The sequence below is a fragment of the Erinaceus europaeus genome, chromosome 13 (assembly GCF_950295315.1).
Source record: "Erinaceus europaeus chromosome 13, mEriEur2.1, whole genome shotgun sequence".
Lineage (NCBI taxonomy): Eukaryota > Metazoa > Chordata > Mammalia > Eulipotyphla > Erinaceidae > Erinaceus > Erinaceus europaeus.
Window position 1 is genome coordinate 40642933 of NC_080174.1, and position 22256 is coordinate 40665188.

General features: G+C 43.2%; 1 protein-coding gene and 1 pseudogene across 3 annotated transcripts; both read left to right on the forward strand.

The window, feature by feature from the left end:
- Positions 1–1271: 1271 nt before the first annotated feature.
- Positions 1272–21502, forward strand: MTFR1L (mitochondrial fission regulator 1 like). Of its 3 annotated transcripts, none has more exons than XM_060205572.1 (7): positions 1272–1421; positions 5378–5518; positions 5635–5739; positions 11044–11153; positions 11370–11581; positions 12872–13193; positions 20504–21502. In XM_060205572.1, the coding sequence occupies exons 2-7, from the start codon at positions 5495–5497 to the stop codon at positions 20607–20609; spliced, it is 879 nt and encodes a 292-aa protein (XP_060061555.1). In that variant the 5' UTR covers positions 1272–1421; positions 5378–5494; the 3' UTR covers positions 20610–21502. The 3 variants fall into 3 exon arrangements, with proteins under 3 accessions (XP_060061555.1, XP_060061557.1, XP_060061556.1); XM_060205574.1 differs by having other exon boundaries at positions 12908–13193; XM_060205573.1 differs by lacking the exon at positions 1272–1421 and adding an exon at positions 2062–2215.
- Positions 7738–7862, forward strand: LOC132532546 (small nucleolar RNA SNORA70; annotated as a pseudogene).
- Positions 21503–22256: the final 754 nt, after the last annotated feature.

Here is a 22256-nt window from a genome sequence, read left to right on the forward strand (position 1 = left end):
CCTGAACTGGCAAAAATAGCTCACTTGGACAGTGTGCTGCTTTGCCATGTGTGAGACACAGGATTGAGCCCAGCCCTCGCCACATTGAAGGAAACTTCAGTGCTCTGATCTCTCCCTATCAAAACAAAACAACAACAACAACAAAAAAAAAAATAGCTTAACCCTGACCATGCAGCAGCAGAGACTGTCCTTGGGTAGCAGTGTGAAATTAGTCCTTACCTTGGAGTGGGTAGACTAACTTTCCAGATTCGGCACACCATCTACAAGGATGTTCTAGAAGGTTGCTTTTCCAGAGAAGGGAGCAGTTGTGAGCAGCAAACACAGCAACTGGGGGGTGGATTTACTGACATGGTAGAGGGTATCTGGATGGAGCCCCAGGACAACATCAACCACACCTAGCAAAGCCAGCCAGAGGATTTGCAAAGTCTGCCTTTGTCCAGGAGGGGGAAGCAATGGAAATCAACCATCATGTGAAAATATGATTGAAACAAGATGGACATCCTCAGAGGTGGTCAGGACCAGTTACATAATTTGTGGGTCCAAGAGCAAAATGAAAATGTTGGGCCCTTGATTAAGATTATTTAATGGGGCATCATCAAAGTATTTAAAACACACAGGAATTCTAAAGAGAGCCTCTGTGATTGTACAAATTGTTTGCCCAGGACGCTAGCCTGTCTCAAGGAGCTAAGACTTGAAGGATTTAAATCCAGAGAACTGCAACCCATGTTCTGAGAGCAGAGGAGGGAATATGGCCCAGGCCTGGAGTTCATGGAGACAGTGAAAGCTTGCAGAGAGTGTGGAAGGAATGTGGGTCTCTTTCCCAATTTCTCTGGGGTCTTGCTCAGTAACTCATCCAACTGATCAGTAACTGAATATACCGTGTGTGTGACACGCAAAGGACGAAATAATGAACTACATGTAAAGCACTGGAGGACAGGAGTGAGGGGAAAGAGGTTGTAGAGGGTCCCGCCTGGAAGCTGGTCCTGTGAGGGGTCGAGGGTGAGATCGGCACTAGGCCCCGGAGCTTAAACGCTTGGGTGAGGATTCTGAAGTCAGCGGTTGAATGAGTGAGTACAGCAGACATCATATGATTTAGGGACCAAGCACTGACATAGACCTCGACTTGCAGAAAATGAGACTGGGAGCCAGAGGAAGCCACAGCAACCTGAGAGGGAGGAGGCAAGTCTCAAAGGGTTCGACCGCCGGGGGCGTGGCCTCGAGGTGGGCGTGCCCAGCCGCGAGGTTCGGCACTGGCCGTCCGCCCCGTACAGCCTCGTTGGCCCCGCCCCCCGGACCCGCCTCCTCTGCGCGTGCGGAGGCGCGGCCGGGTGCGCAGCTGCAAAGAGCCGCTTCCGGGAGGCGGGAGCGGAAGTGAACTCCGTAGAGGCTGGGCAGCCGGCTATGGTAGGAGGGGCTGTAAGGTGAGTGAGTCTGGAGCCGGAATAAGGTGAGACAGGTGCGAGTGTTGTCTGGGAGGCAGGAACGCTGCCTTTCGGCCGGGCTACTAACAGAGTACCGGTCACGCCGTGGGGAGACCGCGGCTCGTGTTCCCGCGCCAGTTCTCGCGGGAGCCGCCGTGTCGGCCTCACTTGACAGGCGAAGGGAAGCGAGTCCCGAAGGGGCACTTGCTCGCCAAGTTCCCCGGCAGCGGTGACCGAGCCGCTCGGAGGCTCCCCGCTTCAGTCGCCCTCCTCCACGGGCCGGACGCCTCTGCCGCTGCCTCGCCCCTTGCGGGACGGGGCCCCGGGCCTGTGGGTCCAAGGGCCGCCCGCGCCGGCGCGAGAGCCCGGCCGACCTTGGCCCCGTGGGTCGGGCTATCGAGAGATGGGAGGCGAGTCCCAGGCCCGGCCGCAGCGGCGGGGCGCGCGGGCGGAGGTCCAGTCCGGCGGTCCTGCCCGGCCGCTCGGCGAAGTTCCCGGAGCGCAGCGGCCGCCGGGAGCCCAGCCTCCTGCGGGAGGGAGGCCGAGTGTAAACAGACGTGACAGCCGCCCAGAGTGCCGGAGTCGGTCCCGGGCGGAGGCCAGGCCGACCGAGCGTCGCAGTTGCCTGACCGCTGCCCTGGGGGGCGGGACGGGGCGATGCTGGGTGCCCGGGAGGGGCCGGGCTCTGCCGAGTCGTGGCCGGAGGAGCTGGGAGGCGGCTGAGCGCCCGAGGAGCGAGTAGGCGCCACAGGGAGCACCGCGGATGATGGAGCAGTGCCTTGGTGTCTCTCCAAGTATGTTAAACAAAAAATTGGACCAGAGAAGCCCTTGGCTCATTCCCTAGCACTGTATTTAAAAAAAAAAAAAAAAAAAGCTTGATGAAGGGCGACATGGTGTTTCAATCCAAGATCACGGGGTGTAGATAACTGAAACAAGATCGGAGTGGCTGAAAGGCCAAAGAAGAGCAGGTGTGACTGTGAAATACTAGGCAGGCCTTTTGGGGCTGAGTTTGGCCTAGAGAACAGAGAAAGATGAGGTTGGGTTGGCTTGTGGAGGACCCTACGGGCCATGTGGGCAAATCTTAATTTGGTCCTGTTGATCCTAGCAGACAGGTAGGGGGTTTACACAGGGGACGTATGTGATCAGCAGTGTGTTATAGAAACGTCCTCTGGATGTTGTTTGAGTCCTGGAGTTAAGTATGGAGGGGAAGAGCCTGCATGGTTGAGGAAAAGCACTGCTACATGGTACTTGTGTGGCAGACACAATGTTGAATGTAACATTCAACAGAGACTGCACGTGCAACAAAGGGATTTTGATAAAAGACTTTAACTGTACTGGGAAGTTACTCCCATGCAGGAGGCAACGGGATCTAAACTATTAGAGTTTGAAATTTTTTGACTTTGAGTTGCCTTCTTATAGGCATGGCCAGAGCGGCTTTAGACAAGCCCCCTCCACTCTCCAGCTTCCTTTCCTGTGTGTGCCAGAAAGCCAGAGATAGACCCTCCAGAGGAGGTTTCCAGAAAGAACTGCTCTGTTTAGTCCTGTTCACCCTGCGTTCACAGCTTGTTCTTGACTTCCTAGGAACTTACTACCCAACTCCCATGGCTTCAGCCCTACCCAGACTGTCATTGCAACCTTATACTCTACATCTCTCAGCTTCCTGTATTGTTTTTGCTATCTGTCTTGGTCTTTTTTCTTTCTTTTTAAAAAATATTTATTCCCCTTTGTTGCCCTTGTTGTTTTATTGTTGTTGTTATTGATGTCGTTGTTGGATAGGACAGAGAAATGGAGAGAGGAGGGGAAGACAGAGAGAGGGAAAGACACCTGTAGACCTGCTTTACAACCTGTGAAGCGACTCCCTTGCAGGTGGGGGGCCGGGGGCTTGAACTGGGATCCTTACTACGGTCCTTGTGCTTTGTGCCACCTGCACTTAACCCACTACGCTACCGCCCGACTCCCCTTTTTTTTTTTTAACCAGAGCACTGCCCAGCTCCCACTTATGGTGGGCAGAGGATTGAACCTGGGACTTTGGAGCCTCAGGCATGACAGTCTTTGCATAACCATTATGCTATCTACCCCAACCTCTCTGTCTTGGTTTCTTTTTTCTTTTTCTTTTTTTTCTCCAGGGTTATTGCTGGGCTTGGTGCCTGCACCATGAATCCACCGCTCCTGGAGGCCATTTTTCCCCCTTTTGTTGCCCTTGTTGTTGTAGCCTCGTTGTGGTTATTATTATTACCATTGTTGATGTTGTTCATTGTTGGATAGGACAGAGAGAAATGGAGAGAGGAGGGGAAGACAGAGGGGGAGAGAAAGATAGACACCTGCAGACCTGCTTCACCGCCTGTGAAGCAACTTCCCTGCAGGTGGGAAGCCTGGGGCTCGAACCGGGATCCTTACACCTGTCCTTGTGCTTTGCCTCATATGTGCTTGACCCACTGTGCCACTGCCCGACCCCCTGTCTTGGTTTCTTATCTAGTCTTACTCACCAGGCACAGTTTCATTGGTTTGAGATGAAAAAAAAATAGTGCTTCTTTTTTTTCTTAATATATTTTATTTTAATCAGAAAGAAAGAGGTGAGAGAGACCAGAGCACTGTTTAGCTCTGGTTTATGGTAGTGCAGAGGATTGAACCTGGGACTTTGGAGCCTCAGGCATGGAAGCCTTTTACATAGCATTATGTTATCACTCCTACCCTAGTATGCATTTTGTTAAGACAGAACCAGAGATCACTCTGGTACATGTGCTACCAGGGATTGAACTTGGGACCTCATGCTTGAGAGTTCAATGCTTTTTCAAGTGTACCATCTCCCAGACCACCTCTAGTGTGCTTTTCTTAAGCAGTTGTATTTAACTGCTTCTGGTCCAGCCTGCACACAGGATAGGACCTTCCATATTCAGGTCCTCTCTCTCTTCAGGGTTGTGAGTTCCTAGAAAATATGGTTGTCAAAAAAAAAAAAGAAGAAGAAGAAAGAAAGAAAGAAAAGAAAAGAATGGTTGTCTTGCTGTTTCATAGCACCTACAGTGCCCACCATAGGGCCTGGCTCAGTGGGCATGGCTAGTGTTGTGTGATGAACCAGGAAATTAATGAATTCATTGATTACATCTGCTTACAAATTCATCTATACAGTATGAAAGGGCAGCTGTGAAGAATCCAGTTATGAATGACCCCACCCATCTGTGTCATGTTTAATAGTTCATTAAGCACTTAAAATCTTCAGTTTTGCTGATTGGTCCTTTAAGTAATCTAGAGTATCAGCTTTTATCCTCCATATAGAAATTTAAGTGATTTGTCTGGCTACAAAGTCAGTCGATGGCTAAACCAAAATTAAAAAGAAAAGGGCTCTTTTTCCTTGTACCCACTTAACAGGTTGGCTAGAGCCAGCTGTTCATTCTGTTGTCTGTTTCACTTCTTGTGGGAACCTAGCAGTGCTAGATTGGGTGAGACTAAGTGCTGAACTTTTACATCTCATTTTGAAGTATGAATGCTAGACTTGGGTGGTACCTACAATTTGACTTTCCCATGAACTTTTAATCCACCAAAGGATTCTACTTACATCTTTAGAAGTTCTGCCTCAGGAGGGATACAAAGATACCTACCTGGCAGGGTGTATACTTTATTACACATTTAGCCTGAGTTCAAGCTCTAGCACTACATGGGAGTGCCAGGGCACCAGGGCAAGCTCCAGTGCTGTGATATCTCTTCCTCTATGACTCTACCTGAAAAAAGTTTGCCTCAGTAATCCTAAGGCATTCAGGTCAAACTCATGCAGCAAACCTGGAATAGAAACTTAAGTCTGGATTGGGAGAGCCACTGCTGTGGAAGAGCAGCCTCTTGAACTGTTTTTCTTTTACTGTGATATGGTAGAGAAACCTTCGTGTTAAATTTTGGCACTAAAAGACCTAGATTTGGGGGTTGTTTGTGTAGTGGAGTCACCACTTGTGGGTGTTCTTTCATAGGAGGAGAAATTTGGAGTTCCTTAACATGGCCTGATATGAAGGAGTCACGCCTCCCACCTCCCGGAGCCCACAACCCCCTGTGGCTGCCTCGTCCTTCAAGTGCAGGAGCTGGTTGAAATGTCAGGAATGGAAGCTAATGTGGTAAGGGGTATTACCAGGGCAGGGTCATGGCGAAGACTGAGCACTGGGTCTACTTCCGTGCTAAAACTCTGGAACAGTAGTTGGACGGACTCTGAAGTTGTCTCTTTCTGCTCTAGACTATCCCAATTTGGCAAAACAAGCCACGTGGGGCTGCACGCAGTGTGGTGAGAAGAATTGGGACTAACCTGCCCCTGAAACCATGTCCCCGGGCATCCTTTGAAGTGAGTATGCACAAGGGAAATGTAGCAGTGACTCAGAATCTTCTGTGTCTTAGATTCCTTGATAATTGCGAAGGCATATTGCTTTCATGATCACTTTTTCATTTTGGCAAGAAATATTTAAGTGCTTATAATGGGCCATAGTGTGCACACATACTTCTGACCACAATAGACTTTCAATCTGCTCATAAATTAATAAGCCTGTATCTCTGATGTCTGTCTTAAATGTGATTCAGACTTCATCAGGCTCCAGGAGGCCAGCTTATCAGAGCAAATCAACATCCCTTGATGACCAAGTCTCCCTCCAGTGTTGTGCTTTAAAGAGTTTGCCTGCAATCCTTGTAGGTTCCCATACTGGTTACTGTGTGTGACTGAGTTAAATGGCCCAAGATCTCACACATGCACTATACCAGCGAGCCATCTCCTTTACCCAGATTGATTTTTCAGAATGATAAAAAGAAAAATATGAGGGGATCGGGCGGTAGTGCAGCGGTTAAGCACACGTGGCACAAAGTGCAAGAACTAGCATAAGATCCCAGTTTGAGCCCCTGGCTCCCCATGTGCAGGGGAGTCGCTTCACAGGCAGTGAAGCAGGTGTCTATCTTTCTCTCCCCCTGTCTTCCCCTCCTCTCTCGGTTTCTCTCTGTCCTATCCAACAACAAATGACATCATCAACAACAATAATAACCACAACAAGGCTACAACTACAAGGGTAACAAAAGGGGGGAAAAATGGCCTTCAGGAGCAGTGGATTCATGGTGCAGGCACTGAGCCCCAGCAATAACCCTGGAGGCAAAAAAAAAAAAAAAATTAAAAAGAAAAATACCACTCCACTATCCATGAAGTTCTAGATGTTTTCAGGTATTTCTAGGGATGGAATTCAGCCCCTCACATATAGAAGGCAGGTGCTTTCTACAACAGAGATACTTCTTGACCCAGAATCCTGCTTTTTTTTTTCTAAGATTTTGTCACTTAGCTACCTATTTTTAGTGTTTCACTGATGCCATTACTCTCTATCCTCTCCTGTCTGGTCAACTCTGTCCTCTCTTTTACTTGGATACTTCCTTATTACCTCTGTGCAAGAAGCTGTTAGCACTCTTCTCTGCAACAGAATTACAGTCTCAACCTATCTTTGAGACTTTCTTCTGCAGTGGAAAGTTAAGTAGACTTTATTAATCCTTGCCTTTCTAAGAACTAATGGTTCTTAGTTCTAGACTAGATGCCTAAACTGTGTATACTTGGGGAGCTTGGACACAAATACAGAGGAGCCAGAAACATGCCTAAAAAGATGTACACCCAGGTGGAAACAGAAATAAACAAGATGAGGTTGTATATTAAATACTGAATTGAAAAGTAAGTGTAGGAGCTGAATATGGAGTCACAAGTGGTCTCAGCAATAATACTTAGAGGCAGAAATAGTGTTACTTAGACTGGGGAGGATGGATCCATCTCATGATTCAAATTACCAACTATCCAAAATCACCATAAAAATAATGCAAATAATAATAATATTAATAATGCACAGGATGCTTTTGCCCTAGATACATCAGAAACAAAGGGAAGCACAGTTGGAAAGTGGGATTCACCAAAGGTTGCCCTGACACTTGGCTACACTCTCATCAGTCCTTGAGCAGATGCCCTTGAGCAGACACAGTCAGGACATAGACTTCCACAGAGCAGGAGTATATGCAAAAAGTCATTAGCACTAATTAACATTTACTGAGTACTTTAGGTCACTGAAAGCAAGTAGAGGCCAATGGATGTTCGCCTCTGTAACTATAGAGTACCATTTCAGTCCTGTGAGACCCAGGTTCCTTGCCTCAAAGCTAAAGCTTATCAATTCCTGGCTCATTTATCAATTTGTAGCAGAAACATCTGAATTTCAGTGATGTATATATGTAGTTTTGAGAATTACCCTTGCATTTCTGTTATGTTATCATAAATGTTACTTAAGGGAATCTTACTAATTTGATTTTTTTTTTTTAAATTTTACTCACGTATCTGTAGCCGGTCAGGCTGACCAAGCTCTCCTCCCAGTGGGGCCTGGTGTGCAGTGATGCAAACGGTAGCCTCCTTGGTAGTGTCTGTGCATGCAAGGGTCATCCTAAGGGACCTTGGATATAGCTCTTTTTACTGAATCTTCATCTCATGCTTCATCACTTGCTATACTCAGTGTGGGTTGCCTTTGGAAAGCCCCATAGCGCACTGACCAGGTCATTGTGTCCATCTGCACCAAGCTGCAGAACAAGGAGCATGAGATTGAGGTCTTGCACAGGGCCAAGTTCAAGTTCCCTGCCCACCAGAAGATCCACATCTTCAAGAAGTAGGGCTTCACCAAGTTTAACATGGATAGATTTGAAGACATGATTGAAAAGCTCCTCATCTCAAATGCTACCCAAATCGGGTAGTTAATGAAAGAAGAGATATCACAACAGACACTACAGCAATTCAACATATCATGTGAGGCTTCTATGAACAACTATATGCCACCAAGCTAGAGAACCTGGAAGAAATGGACAATTTCCTAGATACCTACCAACTTCCAAAACTAAGTAAAGAGGAAGTAGATAACATGAACTGGCCCATCACAGCTAATGAAATTGAAACAGTTATCAAAAACCTTCCAAAAATAAAAGTCCTGGACCAGATGGCTTTAAAAATGAATTCTACAAAACCGTCAGGGAAGAACTAATACCTCTACTTTTAAAAGTCTTCCAGAAGATTGAAGACACTGGAATACTCCCTTCTATGAAGCCAACATCACTTTGATACCAAAAGCAGACAGGACACAACCAAAAAAGAAAACTACAGACCAATATCTGATGAACATAGTTGCTAAAATATTGAACAAAATTCTAACCAAACAGATACAGCAGTATATTAAAAAGATTGTTCATCATGACCAAGTGGGGTTTATCCCAGGCATGCAAGGTTGGTTTAATATATGTAAATCAATCAACATGATCCACCACATCAATACAAGCAAGATCAAAAACCACATGGTCATATCAATAGATGCAGAGAAAGCCTCTGACAAAATACAACATCCCTTTATGGTCAAAACACTACAAAAAAATGGGAATAAATGGAAAACTGAATATAGTGGAATCTATATATAGCAAACCTACAGCAAACATCATACTCAATGGTGAAAAACTGGAAGCATTTCCCCTCAGATCAGGTACTAGACAGGGCTGCCCACTGTCACCATTACTATTCAACATAGTGTTAGAAGTTCTTGCCATAGCAATCAGGCAGCAGCAAGGAATTAAAGGGATACAGATTGGAAGAGAAGAAGTCAAACTCTCCCTATTTGCAGATGACATGATAGTATACATAGAAAAACCTAAGGAATCCAGCAAGAAGTTTTTGGATATCATCAGGCAATACAGTAAGGTGTCAAGCTACAAAATTAACATTCAAAAGTCAGTGGCATTCCTCTATGCAAATACTAAGTTAGAAGAAAATGAAATCCAGAAATCAATTCCTTTTACTATAGCAACAAAAACAATAAAATATCTAGGAGTAAACCTAGCGAAAGAAGTGAAAGACTGGTATACTGAAAATTATGAGTCACTACTCATGGAAATTGAAAAAGACAAAGAAGTGGAAAGATATTCCATGTTCATGGCTTGGAAGAATTAACATCATCAAAATGAATATAGTACTCAGAGCCATATACAAATTTCTTGCTATCCCCAAGATCCCAACCACATTTTTAGGAGAATAAAACGAATGCTACAAATGTTTATCTGGAACCAGAAAAGACCTAGAATTGCCAAAACAATCTTGAGAAAAAAGAACAGAACTGGAGGCATCACACTCCCAGATCTCAAACTGTATTATAGAGCCATTGTCATCAAAACTGCTTGGTACTGGAACATGAACAGACATACTGGCCAATGGAATAGAATTGAGAGCACAGAAGTTAAGGCCCCACACATATGGACATCTAATATATGACAAAGGTGCCCAGACTATTAAATGGGGAAAGCAGAGTCTCTTCAACAAATGGTGTTGGAAACAATGGGTTGAAACATGCAGAAGAATGAAACTGAACCACTATATTTCACCAAATACAAAAGTAAATTCCAAGTAGATCAAGGACTTGGATGTTAGATAGAGGAAAATATTGGCAGAAGTCTTTTCTGCATAAATTTTAAAAACATCTTCAATGAAACGAATCCAATTACAAAGAAGACTAAGGCAAGCATAAACCTATGGGACTACATCAAATTAGAAAGCTTCTGCACAGCTAAAGAAACTATTACCCAAATCAAGAGACGCCTCACAGAATGAGAGTAGATCTTTACATGCCATACATCAGACAAGAGGCTAATAACCAGAATATATAAAGAACTTGCAAATCTCAACAACAAGACAACAAATAACCCCATCCAAAAATGGGGGGGGGAGGACTTGGACAGAATATTCACCACAGAAGAGATCCAAAAGGCTGAGAAACATGAAAAAACCTCCAAGTTCTGATTGTCAGAGAAATACAAATAAAGACAACAATGAGATACCACTTTTCTCCTGTGAGAATGCCATACTTCAGAAAAGGTAACAGCAGCAAATGCTGGAGAGGTTGTGTCCTGCACTGATGGTGGGAATGTCAATTGGTCCAACCTCTGTGGAGAACAGTCTGGAGAACTCTCAGAAGGCTAGAAATGGCCCTATCCTATGATCCTGCAATTCTGGGGATATATCCTAAGGAACCCAACACATCCATCCAAAAAGATCTGTGTACACATTTGTTCTTGGCAGCACAATTTGTAATAGCCCAAACCCGGGAGCAACCCAGGTGTCCAACAACAGATGAGTGGCTGAGCAAGTTGTGATATATATATGAATGAATACTACTCAGGTATAAATAATGGTGACTTCACCATTTTTAGCCGATCTTGGATGGACCTTGAAAAATTCATTTTTAAGTGAAATAAGTTAGAAACAGAAGGATGAATATGGGATGAACTCACTCTCAGACAGAAGTTGAAAAACAAGATCAGAAGAGAAAACACAAGTAGAAGCTGAACTGGAACTGGTGTATTGCACCAAAGTAAAAGACTCTGGGGTGGGTGGGTGGGTGAGGAGAATACAGATCCAAGAAGGATGACAGAGGACCCAGTGGGAGTTATATTGTTATATGGAAAACTGCAAAATGTTATGCATGTAGAAACTATTGTATTTACTATTGAATGTAAAACATTAATTCCCCAATAAAGAAATTAAAAAAAATAGAAATAATAATAATGAAGCATCGTGTCTTACAATCCAAAAAAAAAATTTTTTTTTTCTTCCCTGTAGACCCTGCCCAGCATCTCTGACCTGTGTCTGAAGGATGCACCTCCAGTCCCTACCCTGGCTGACATTGCTTGGATTGTTGCAGATGATGAAGAGACATATGCCCGGGTCAGGTAGCTAAAGAAATAGCTGGTTTGCCTAGGAACTTCTTCCCATACAAGGTGACAAGCATCAGAGAGAATGATGGGAGAGGCTGAGGCAATAGGAATAAGAACTGTGGCTCAGAGTGGGAGCAGATTCTTCTAAGAGTGGGTGAAAGGCATTTCAGAAGGGGTATAAGTGGCCAGCTTTCAGTAACTGACATACATACATGTCTTTCATTGGTCCAGGAGCGATACACGCCCCCTGAGGCACACTTGGAAGCCCAGCCCTTTGATTGTCATGCAACGCAATGCCTCAGTACCCAACCTGCGTGGGTCTGAGGAGAGACTCCTGGCCTTGAAGAAGCCAGCCCTGCCAGCCCTGACCCGAACCACAGAACTGCAGGATGAGCTGAGCCACCTGCGCAGCCAGATTGCTAAAATAGTGGCAGCTGATGCAGGTAGGAGGCCCTGAGCCGGAGCCAGCATATAGCAGACTGTTCCTTTTCTCTTGGTTTTTGGACATATGAGGGTAATGAAAATGATGATCCTTGGTTCACCCCAGAATTCTAGGATTTCTCTAGGGTTTAGCTACCCTGTGCTCTTCCTCAGATGGTTTAGTTAGGAACAAAATTTTGACTCAACTATTTCTTCTGTTGGCCTTTTTTTTTTTTTTTTTTTACCAAAACACAACAAAAAAATTCTTCCAAGTTCACATCTTCCATAAGCCTCCAGTGCCTTTTTCATTGAAGATAAGTATTCTCTACCACTGAGATGTATCTTCTATTAGCACCTATTTTCCATATCCTTGACATTTTCACCAGAGATTCTCTCCATACCCTCAGCCTTTCTCTATAGGCAGAGCAGAACCAGTGGAAATGGGAGTCTACCTTGATAAGTGGCATAAAACACTAACAGGTGGATCTTTCCTAATATGCTTTATTCCCCCATATCCCTCCCATCCTTGTGTGTTTTTCTCCTCTTGATTCAAATTCATAGCTCCCAAACCTTATCAGTTGTTCTCTTTGGAATATCTAGTACTCATTTTGAAATTTTTATGTATTTATTTTAATTTTTACTGGATAGACAGAAATCTAGAGGAGATGGGAGAGGGAGAGACCTGTAGCACTACTTTACCACTTGTGAAGATTTTCCCCATTTCAGGTGGGGACCTATTTCTTTCCTGTGGAAGGAATAAAGACAATGCACAAGTTTTTCATTATTTCATTTATATTTGTATTTGTTATTTTCATTTGTATTTTTTTGTCACCCAGGAATCCAATCAGTTTCTTAGAAATAAATACTGAGGAAAATCACTCCATTAATATCTGAGAAATTAGTATCCCCATCACCATTCTATTTTTGTTGCAGAACACTTTTCCCAATCACAGCAATAGCCAAAGGAACTTAGTCAGAAGCACTAGCCCAGTTAAAGAAAAGCACAGGTCGTAGATTGAGGTCATGGTTCTGTTATTGTTGCTTTGATATAAATAGAGCTTGTCATTCCATAAGCCACTGTGGGATGAGAACTTTTGGAAATCAAAGCCTTGGTGGAGTGGTTTTATTTTTTTTTGCCCTATCAGAATACTATAAAGACCAAATAATTCTACTTTTTTTTTTTTTTTTTGAGATCCTGACTCTCTGGGAATGTTGTGGTATCAGTCCAGGAAATGAACTTATGGGGAAAAGGATTTATTGACTGCTCTGTTCTAGCACCAGTGTCCATCCATTCCTATTGTTTTCTCTTTCAGCTTCGGCTTCATTAACGCCAGATTTCTTATCTCCAGGAAGTTCAAATGTCTCTTCTCCCTTACCTTGTTTTGGATCCTCATTCCACTCTACAACTTCCTTTGTCATTAGTGACATCACTGAGGAGACCGAGGTAGAGGTCCCTGAACTTCCATCAATCCCCCTGCTTTGTTCTGCCAGCCCTGAATGTTGCAAACCAGATCATAAAGCTGTCTACAGCTCATCTGAAGAGGATGACTGCATCTCTCTGTCAAAAGCCAGTAGCTTTGCAGATATGATGGGGATCCTGAAGGACTTTCACCGTATGAAACAGAGCCAAGATCTGTAAGTATTTTTCTTTTTTTGTTTTTGTTTGGTTTTTATTTCTTTATTGGATTAATGTTTTACAGTCAACAGTAAATATACAATACTTTGTACATGCATAACATTTCTCAGTTTTCCACATAATAATACAACCCCCACTAGGTCCTCTGTCATCCTTTTCCAGGGCCTTTACTCTCCTTGCCACCTACCCCAGAGTCTTTTACATGGGTGCTATACACCAACTCCAGTTCAGGTTCCTCTTGTGTTTTCTCTTCTGATCTTGTTTTTCAACTTCAGCCTGAGAGTGAGATCATCCCATTTTCATCATTCTGTTTATGACTTATTTCACTTAACATGATTTCTTTAAGTTCCATCTAAGATGTGCTGAAAACAGTGAAATCTCCATTTTTAACTGCTGAGTAGTATTCCATTGTGTATATATACCACAACTTGCTCAGCCACTCATCTGTTGTTGGACACCTGGGTTGCTTCCAGGTTTTGGCTATAGCCATACACATATCTTTTTGGATGGGTGTGTTGGGTTCCTTAGGACATATCCCCAGGAGAAGAATTGCAGGATTATAAGATAGGTCCACTTCTAGCCTTCTGAGAGTTCTCCAGACTGCTCTCCACAGAGGTTGGACCAATTGACATTCCCACCAGCAGTGCAGGAGGGTTCCTTTGACCCCACAACCTCTCCAGCATTTGTTGCTGCTACCTTTTTTGATGTATGACATTCTCACAGGAGTGAAGGGATTTCTCATTGTTGTCTTTATTTGTATTTCTCTGACAGAGACTTGGAGCATTTTTTCATGTGTTTCTCAGCCTTTTGGATCTCTTCTGTGGTGAATATTCTGTCCATGACCTCTCCCCATTTTTGGATGGGGTCATTTGTTTTCTTGTTTAGTTTGGCAAGCTCTTTATATATTTTGGTTATTAAACTCTTGTCTGATGTATGGCTTGTAAAGATCTCTCATTCTGTGAGGGGTCTCTTTGTTTGAGTATTGGTTTCTTTTGCTGTGCAGAAGCTTTTTAATTTGATGTAGTTCCATAGGTTTATGCTTGCCTTAGTCTTCTTTGTAATTGGATTCATTTCATTGAAGATGTCTTTAAAATTTATGTGGAAAAGAGTTCTGCCACTATTTTCCTCTAAGTATCTGATAGTTTCTTGCTGGGCTAGCATGGGGGTACCTCTTCTCAGGCGTGCTCTCTGGGTGGGAGAGAACTCGACTGGAGCCAGCCTGGGCTGCTACTCACTCAGCGACATGGGAGAGGGATGACCCATGAACCAAGCTCGTGGCGGCAAGGCAATGCAATTCTTTATTGATCAGAGAGCCAAAACTTTTAAAGGGCAGACCTGACAGTGGCAAGTGGGAAACGGAAATTGCCTGGGAAGGGGCTGGAAAGGTAGGAACTTCCTTAGCAATTGTTTTGAGGATTTTATCTGGTAGGATTAATAATACCCTGCAGGCAGGGAGGGTCTTGAGGGTAGAAAGAAAATAGATCAAAGGAATGGAATGGGTGGGGATCTTTCAGACAAAACAATGATTATGTAAATAGGCCATAGTATCAAGAATGCAGGGTGGAGCAGGGGGAGCTGGGTTAATGTTTTAAGGAAAGCCAGGCTCCTGGAGGCAGAAAAATGCAGGGTGCTTTGGGAGGCTCCTCACAATTTCCCAACATCTCCCTTTTTCTTTTTATCTAATGGCCGTAGTGTCAGGAATGCAGGGTGCTTTGTGAGGCAGGGAGTCTGATAAGATGGGGCAAACCTTTGGGGTTACTCCTGTCCCTACTTGCTCAACCTCTCGGTAGAGAGAGAATGACAGGATAGACACACTCCTCAGGTCAAGCCCTGTCAAGCTCAACCACATCCTCACAATTTCTTGACAGTTTCTGGTCTAACATTCCAAGTCCTTGATCCACTTGGAATTTACTTTTGTGTTTGCTGAAATATAGTGGTTCAGTTTCATCCTTTTACATGCTTCAACCCATTTTTTCCACCACCATTTGTTGAAGAGACTCTGCTTTCCCCATTTAATAGCCTAGGCACCTTTGTCAAAGATTAGATGTTCATAGGTGTGGGGGCTTACTTCTGGGCTCTCAGTACTATTCCACTGGTCAGTGTGCCTATTCATGGTCCAGTACCAAGCAGTCTTGATGACAATGGCCCTATAGTACAATTTGAGACGTGGGAGTGTGATGCCTCTGGTTCTGTTCTTTCTTCTCAAGATTGTTTTGACAATTCTAGGTCTTTTCTAGTTCCAGATAAACATTTGTAACATTTGTTCTATTCTTCTAAAAAATGTGGTTGAGGGGCTGGGTGGTGGCTCACCTGGTTGAGTGCACATGTTACAGTGTGCAAGAACCCAGGTTCGAGTTCCCAGTCCCCACCTGCAGGGGGAAAGGTTCATGAGTGGTGAAGCAGTGCTGCAGATGTCTGTCTTCCTTTCTATCCCTCCCTTTTCCCTCTTGATTTCTGGCTGTCTCTATCCAATAAATAAATAAAGATAATAAAAAAGTAAAAAAAGAAAAATATTGGGATCTTGATGGGGATAGCACTAAATTTGCATGTGGCTCTGGGTAGTATATTCATTTTAATGGTGTTAATTCTTCCAACCTATGAACATGGAATATCTTTCCACTTCTTTGTGTCTTTTTCTGTTTCCTTGAGTAGTGACTCATAATCTTCAGTATACAAGTCTTTCACTTCTTTGGTTAGCTTTACTCCTAGATACTTTATTATTATTGTTGCTATAGTAAAAGGAATTGATTTCTGGATTTCATTTTCTTCTAACTTAGTATTTGCATAGAGGAATTCCACTGACTTTTGAATGTTAATTTTGTAGCTTGACACCTTACTGTATTGCCTGATGATATCCAAAAACTTCTTGCTGGATTCCTTAGGTTTTTCTATGTATACTATCATGTCATCTGCAAATAGGGAGAGTTTGACTTCTTCTCTTCCAATCTGTATGCCTTTAATTCCTTGCTGCTGCCTGATTGCTATGGCAAGAACTTCCAACACTATGTTGAATAGTAATGGTGACAGTGGGCAGCCCTGTCTAGTATCTGATCTGAGGGGAAATGTTTTTCACCATTGAGTATGATGTTGCCTGTAGGTTTGCTGTATATAGACTCCACTGTCTTCAGGAATTTTCCATCTATTCCCATTTTTTGTAGTGTTTTGACCATAAAGGGATGTTGGATTTTGTCAAAGGCTTTCTCTACATCTATTGATATAACCATGTGGTTTTTGGTCTTGCTTGTATTGATGTGGTGGATCACGTTGATTGATTTACGTATATTAAACCAACCTTGCATGCCTGGGATAAACCCTACTTGGTCATGATGAACAATGTTTTTTAATATACAGCTGTATCCAGTTGGCTAGAATTTTGTTCAATATTTTCGCATCTATGTTCATCAGAGATATTGGTCTGTAGTTTTCTTTTTTGGTTCTATCAATCTGTAAGTATTTTTATAAGGAGCTCTAGTGATATATTTATGATTTATTCTGTCACCAAAGTTATTGCTGGGACTTTGAATCTAAATGATTACTGAGCTCCCCACAGACTTTTTTTAAAATTTATTTTCCCTTTTATTGCCCGTGTTTTTTTATTGTTGTTGTAGTTATTTTTATTGATGTCGTCGTTGTTGTTAGATAGCACAGAGAGTAATGGGGGGGAGACAGAGAGGAGGAGATAAAGATAGACACCTGAAGACCTGCTTTACCGCTTGTGAATCGACTCCTCTACTGGTGGGGAGCCAGGGGCCTGAGCCGGGATCCTTATGTAGGTCCTTGTGCTTTGCACCACGTGCACTTAAGCTGCTGCGCCACCCAGTTCCCCACACACAGACTCTTTAAGATACAGAAGAATAGAGGGGATGAGTCAGAGTAGAGATATTGGCCACAGGACTGCTCCACAGCTCATGGAGCTTCCCCCTGTAGGTGCTCCTGTGTAGTTGCCAGAGCTCAAGCCTGGGTGCTTGCACATAGTAAAATGTATACTCTCCCAGGTAAACTGTCTCCCACCCCAATACATTTAAGTTATCTTTGGCCAGTGCTCTAATAGATGGTTTTACATAGTTAAGTTCTCAGTGACAGCCATGTGTTAATCCACAAAACTGCTACCATCTTGATAAGTAGAATTCTACTTTGAAGATCAACACTTTTTATTTGATTGGGTTGGTCTAACCCAAATATTAGAATATTGAGATATTATAAGAAGGCTCATCTAGTCCAATGTCTTTTTCACAGTGTTGCCTTACTAGTTTAGTTCTCTTATTACTAATCACAGTGTCCCTATGCCCCACCCTTCAAAGTCGGATTATACAATTGTCGGGCTGGCTTCGCTGGCGGAGACAGACGATCAGGGACTCATGGTTGAGCTGTACGCAGTATCTCTTTACTCATGTAGAACGCAGTGCAATCTAAGCCAAGCTGAGCTAAACTAAAACTAACTAAACTAAACTCACAATGCTGTCTTTATATATACTTGCCAAGTAGGGTGTAAACAGGATGTGATGTAGAGAGGGTGGAGAGAAAAGTGACTGGTGAAAAATCAGGGTGTGACAAGGAGAGGGGGCGGAGCAGGCGAGAATTCTACCACTGAACCACCAGTGCCGTGGAGGGAGGTTGGTGCACAGTTATGTAAATAGAATACAGTGTAAGCAGGGGGTATTAAACCAATGAAACAGAAGAGGTCTTAGAAGCATACCAACAAATAATTATCTTGTTAAGTCAAGTTGGTAGATTTTTGATAGGAGAATTTTGTAAAGTTGGGGATTTCTGCTTTAAAGTGCAGTGGTTCATTTCAATCCAACCCTGCAACTTCACAGAAAACTAAGCATGTGGGGGCCAAGTGGTAGCACAGAGGGTTAAGCTTTGACCAGGGTAAGAAAAGGATCCTGGTTCAAGCCCTCTGGCTCCCCACCTGTGGCGGGGGGGGGGGGGGGGGGGTGTCCCTTCACAAGCAGTGAAGCAAGTCTGCAGGTGTCTTATCTTTCTCTTCCCCTCCTCTATCTTCAACAACACCAATACCAACAATAACAAGGGCAACAAAAATGGGGAAAATGGCCTCCAGGAGCAGTGGATTCATAGTGCAAGCACTGGGCCCCAGCGATAACCCTGCAGCCAAAAAGAAAAAAAAGAAAATCAAGCAAGTTTCCTTCATTGCTTCCTGGTGATCTTTGAGGGAAGTCACTTTGACCTTCCTTTTCTGGCCTTAGCTAGGTTGATTATACTGACCCATAATTGGCTTTTCTCATCTCTAAATTCAGATGCTACTTATTTGGGACTGTCCTCAACCATTTTATCCTAGTTGACAATGTAGATTGGCTTTCACTCTGTCTTTGCTTGTCTCTTATCATATTATTTTCAATTTATTTTATTTATTCATTTATTGAATAGAGTCAGAAACTGAAATAGGGGAAATAGAGAGGGAGCAAGGAAGAGACACCAGCAGCAGTGCTTGAGCACTATTAATAAAGATCCCCTAGCCCCCTGCTTGAACCTGGGTCCTTGTACATGGTAACGTGTGTCCTCAACCAAGTGAACCACCACCCCACTGAAAAAATAGACATTTCAGCAAAGGTTCCAAAATATAACAGACTAAAGGTTATTCCTCCTGGTTTTGCTTTTAAGGTGTAGTAGTAGTAGCAGCAGCAGTAGTAGTAGTAGTAAAGAATTAGTAATCTTGGCCCTTTAGTCAGTCAGTAAAGTGCATTTGTGAAGATGTGTGGTGTATGTTCAGCAGAATTTTAAGCAACTTTCCAGGTATTTACAACACAATAATTTGTCAGGTAATTTGAACCTATTGCAATCTAGAGTTGATTTTATTCTCACTGGCTTGTTATGTGACTGTACTATAAATTGTAGGTGCTATATACATATAAAAATATCATACATATAAAATATCATACATATAAAAATATCCTAGTGGGGAGATAAGGAAATCCTTAATACCTGTTTTCTTCAGAATAGTAAGTGAAAAAGCCAAGGTTTATCACTTCCACCCTATCACCATTCACCTCCCACTGACCCAGGGAAATGTAAGATAGTGCAGAAGCTGGGAACAAAAACAGCCACTGAAGGCCAGTTTTTTTTTTTTTTTACCTCTAGGGTTATCACTGGGGCTCAGTGCCCACAATCTGAATCTACTGCTCCTGGAGGCTACTCTTTTCCCTTTTGTTGCCCTTGTTGTCTATCATTGTTTTAGTTATTGTTGTTATTGCTGTCATTGTTGGATAGGACAGAGAGAAATGGAGAGAGGGAAGACAGAGGGGGAGAGAAAGATAGCCACTTGCAGACCTGCTTCACAGCCTGTGAAGAGACACCCCTGCAAGTGGGGAGCCGGGGGCTCGAACCAGGACCCTTAGGCTGGTCCTTGGCGCTTCATGCCATATGCGCTTAACCTGCTATACTACTGCCCCCCCGAAAGGCCAGATATATATATATATATATGTATATATATATCCTTTTAAAAAAATATTTATCCCCTTTTGTTGTCCTTATTGTTTTATTGTTACAGTTATTATTGTTGGATAGGATAGAGAGAAATGGAGAGAGGAGAAGACAAAGACAGGGAAAGAAAAAGACACCTGCAGACCTGCTTCACTGCCTGTGAAGGGACTTTACTGTAGGTGGGGAGCCGGGAGCTTGAACCTGGATCTTTGCACCCGTCCTTGCACTTTGCAGCCACCTGTGCTTAACCCGCTGCACTACTGCCCGACTCCCATGAAGGCCAGTTCTTAACTGGTTGAGTTTGCCCACATTCTATAGCCATTTTAAGAAGCAGTAAAAGAAATGAGATCTGTAACAGGCTAGCTTAGTTTTAGACTCTGGATTCACCACTTACTGACTAGTGAATTTGGACAAAAGGTATCCTCTTGGAGGAAATTAAAACTGTAATAGCACTGATATCACAAGACTTTTTAGGGACAAATAAGATAGTATATTCAAAGACAAATACTGGGAGTCAGGCAGTAGTGCAGCAGGTTAAACACAGGTGGTAAAAAGTGCAAGGACCAGCGTAAGGATCCCAGTTCGAGCCCCCCCCCCCCCAGCTCCTCACCTGAAGAGGAGTAGCTTTACAATTGGTGAAGCAGGTCTGCAAGTGTCTTTCTCTCCCCCTTTCTGTCTTCCCCTCCTCTCTCCATTTCTCTCTGTCCTATCCAACAACGACGACATCAGAAACAACAACAGTAATAACTACAACAATAAAACAACAAGGGCAACAAAAAGGCAAATAAATATTTTTTTAAAAAGATCAAGGACAAATACTGCCTGAGACAAGATAAGTATTTAATATAAGCTATTATTTTTTCATCAGGAATCGGAGTTTATTGAAAGAGGAAGACCCAGCTGTCCTTATCTCTGAGGTCCTGAGGAGAAAGTTTGCTCTGAAGGAAGAAGATATCAGTAGGAAAGGAAATTGATAGCACTCAGCTCTGCAGACTCAAGTCACAGGCTCCTGTAATTCCTTCAATAGCTGCCTTCCTCACCGCAGATGTCTCTGCCTCTAAGTTAGAAATATGCAACAATCTTGCCGAAAGCTAGAGCTTGGATTTCAAGAGTTGGAATTTCTATTTCACATATTACAAGCCTCAGCAAATGCTGAGGCCCTTTTTGAGCTCAAACACTTGTTACAGATAAATATACAGATTGGAATGTCTCAGTCTAAAGAGTGAGAAAGAAGTTTCTGGTTTTCCTTACCCCAGTGTGGTAATAGGTCTTAGCTGAATGACTTACTTCACTGTACCAGACCCCATAATTGGTCTCACCAGGCACTTGTGCTCAGCTGTCACTCTTAGCAGCTTCCTTACAACACAGTAGGGCTAAGGGGAGGGGGCTATAAATGTTTATTATGTACTTGCTCAATGGGCAGGGAAAATCTTGTGCTGCTCCATCATAAACCAACATCAGTGCCCAGCAGTCACCCTCTACCCACCCGTCCCAACACCTAGATATAGAGGCCAGGCCATTGGACCAGATGACACAGGCTGCTGCTGGGAGGCCTGAGCTGTTTTTTCTTAATGTATTTTATAATAATTGTACAACCAAATCTATCCTCCAATGCCTAGAGCTTCAGAAGTTCACTGATTTGAAAAACTCTTTTGAGGACTTTTGTTTTAACCTTAGTAGGAAAGAGAAATGGGGAGGAGAAAGAAAACATCATTCTAGGCCCCTGACTGCTCCTTTGCATTAGGCCGTGGTCTCTATCTGCTACACCATGCATGACTCAGATGCCCTCAGGACCCCTTCTCTATGGTATGTATCCTGTATGTTTGGGTGAAGCACTACCTGACATTAAAGGAAGGATTTGATGAGATACCACATGTACTGTGTCCCTCTCTTGAGTTGTATTCCCTACAAGTACAGGCTTCCTATTACTTTTAAGATACATAAACTTTCATATACAAGCTCCTGGCTTCCACTCTTACAAGATCTTGTCTTTATACAAGAAAACTTAAACCTAGGGAGCATCTTGTCCCTTTACATAAGAGATTTTTACCCTAGATGCTTAAACTTGTGCTTACCTTCCCCCTCTCCCCAGGCTAATTAAGGTTCAGCTGTTTTGGTGTCACACCTGCAACATGGAAAACTGCCATTTGATGGATGCCATTGGGTACAACACAGGTCAAACTGATTCATGTTCAGACTGGGTCCATGACAATGATAGAGCACATATTATTATAAAGTTGCTTTTTCAAAAAATAAAATTACCGGTAATGTTTTAATTACCACCAGAACCAGCTTTGTTAACAGTAATTTATTTGAATTCAGCTTTACAAAACGAGTTCTCCTACCTTGTAGCAGAGGAATGATCTAGTCTAGTCACATCTAGATTATCTAACCCAGGTTTTTGTTAGGGGAAAATGTTTAAACAGTTATATAAGTTTAAAATGTTGTACAGCCACCGCAGAAATAACAAAAACAAACAAAAAAAAACTATCATTCTAATCTATCTCTATATCCATCCCTACCTCACCCCTCCCTCCACTTTCCCCAAGAGATTTGCCTTATCAATCCAAAAGTTATAGGAATAACGGTCCCAAACTCTTTGGTTTAATAGATAAGGTTAT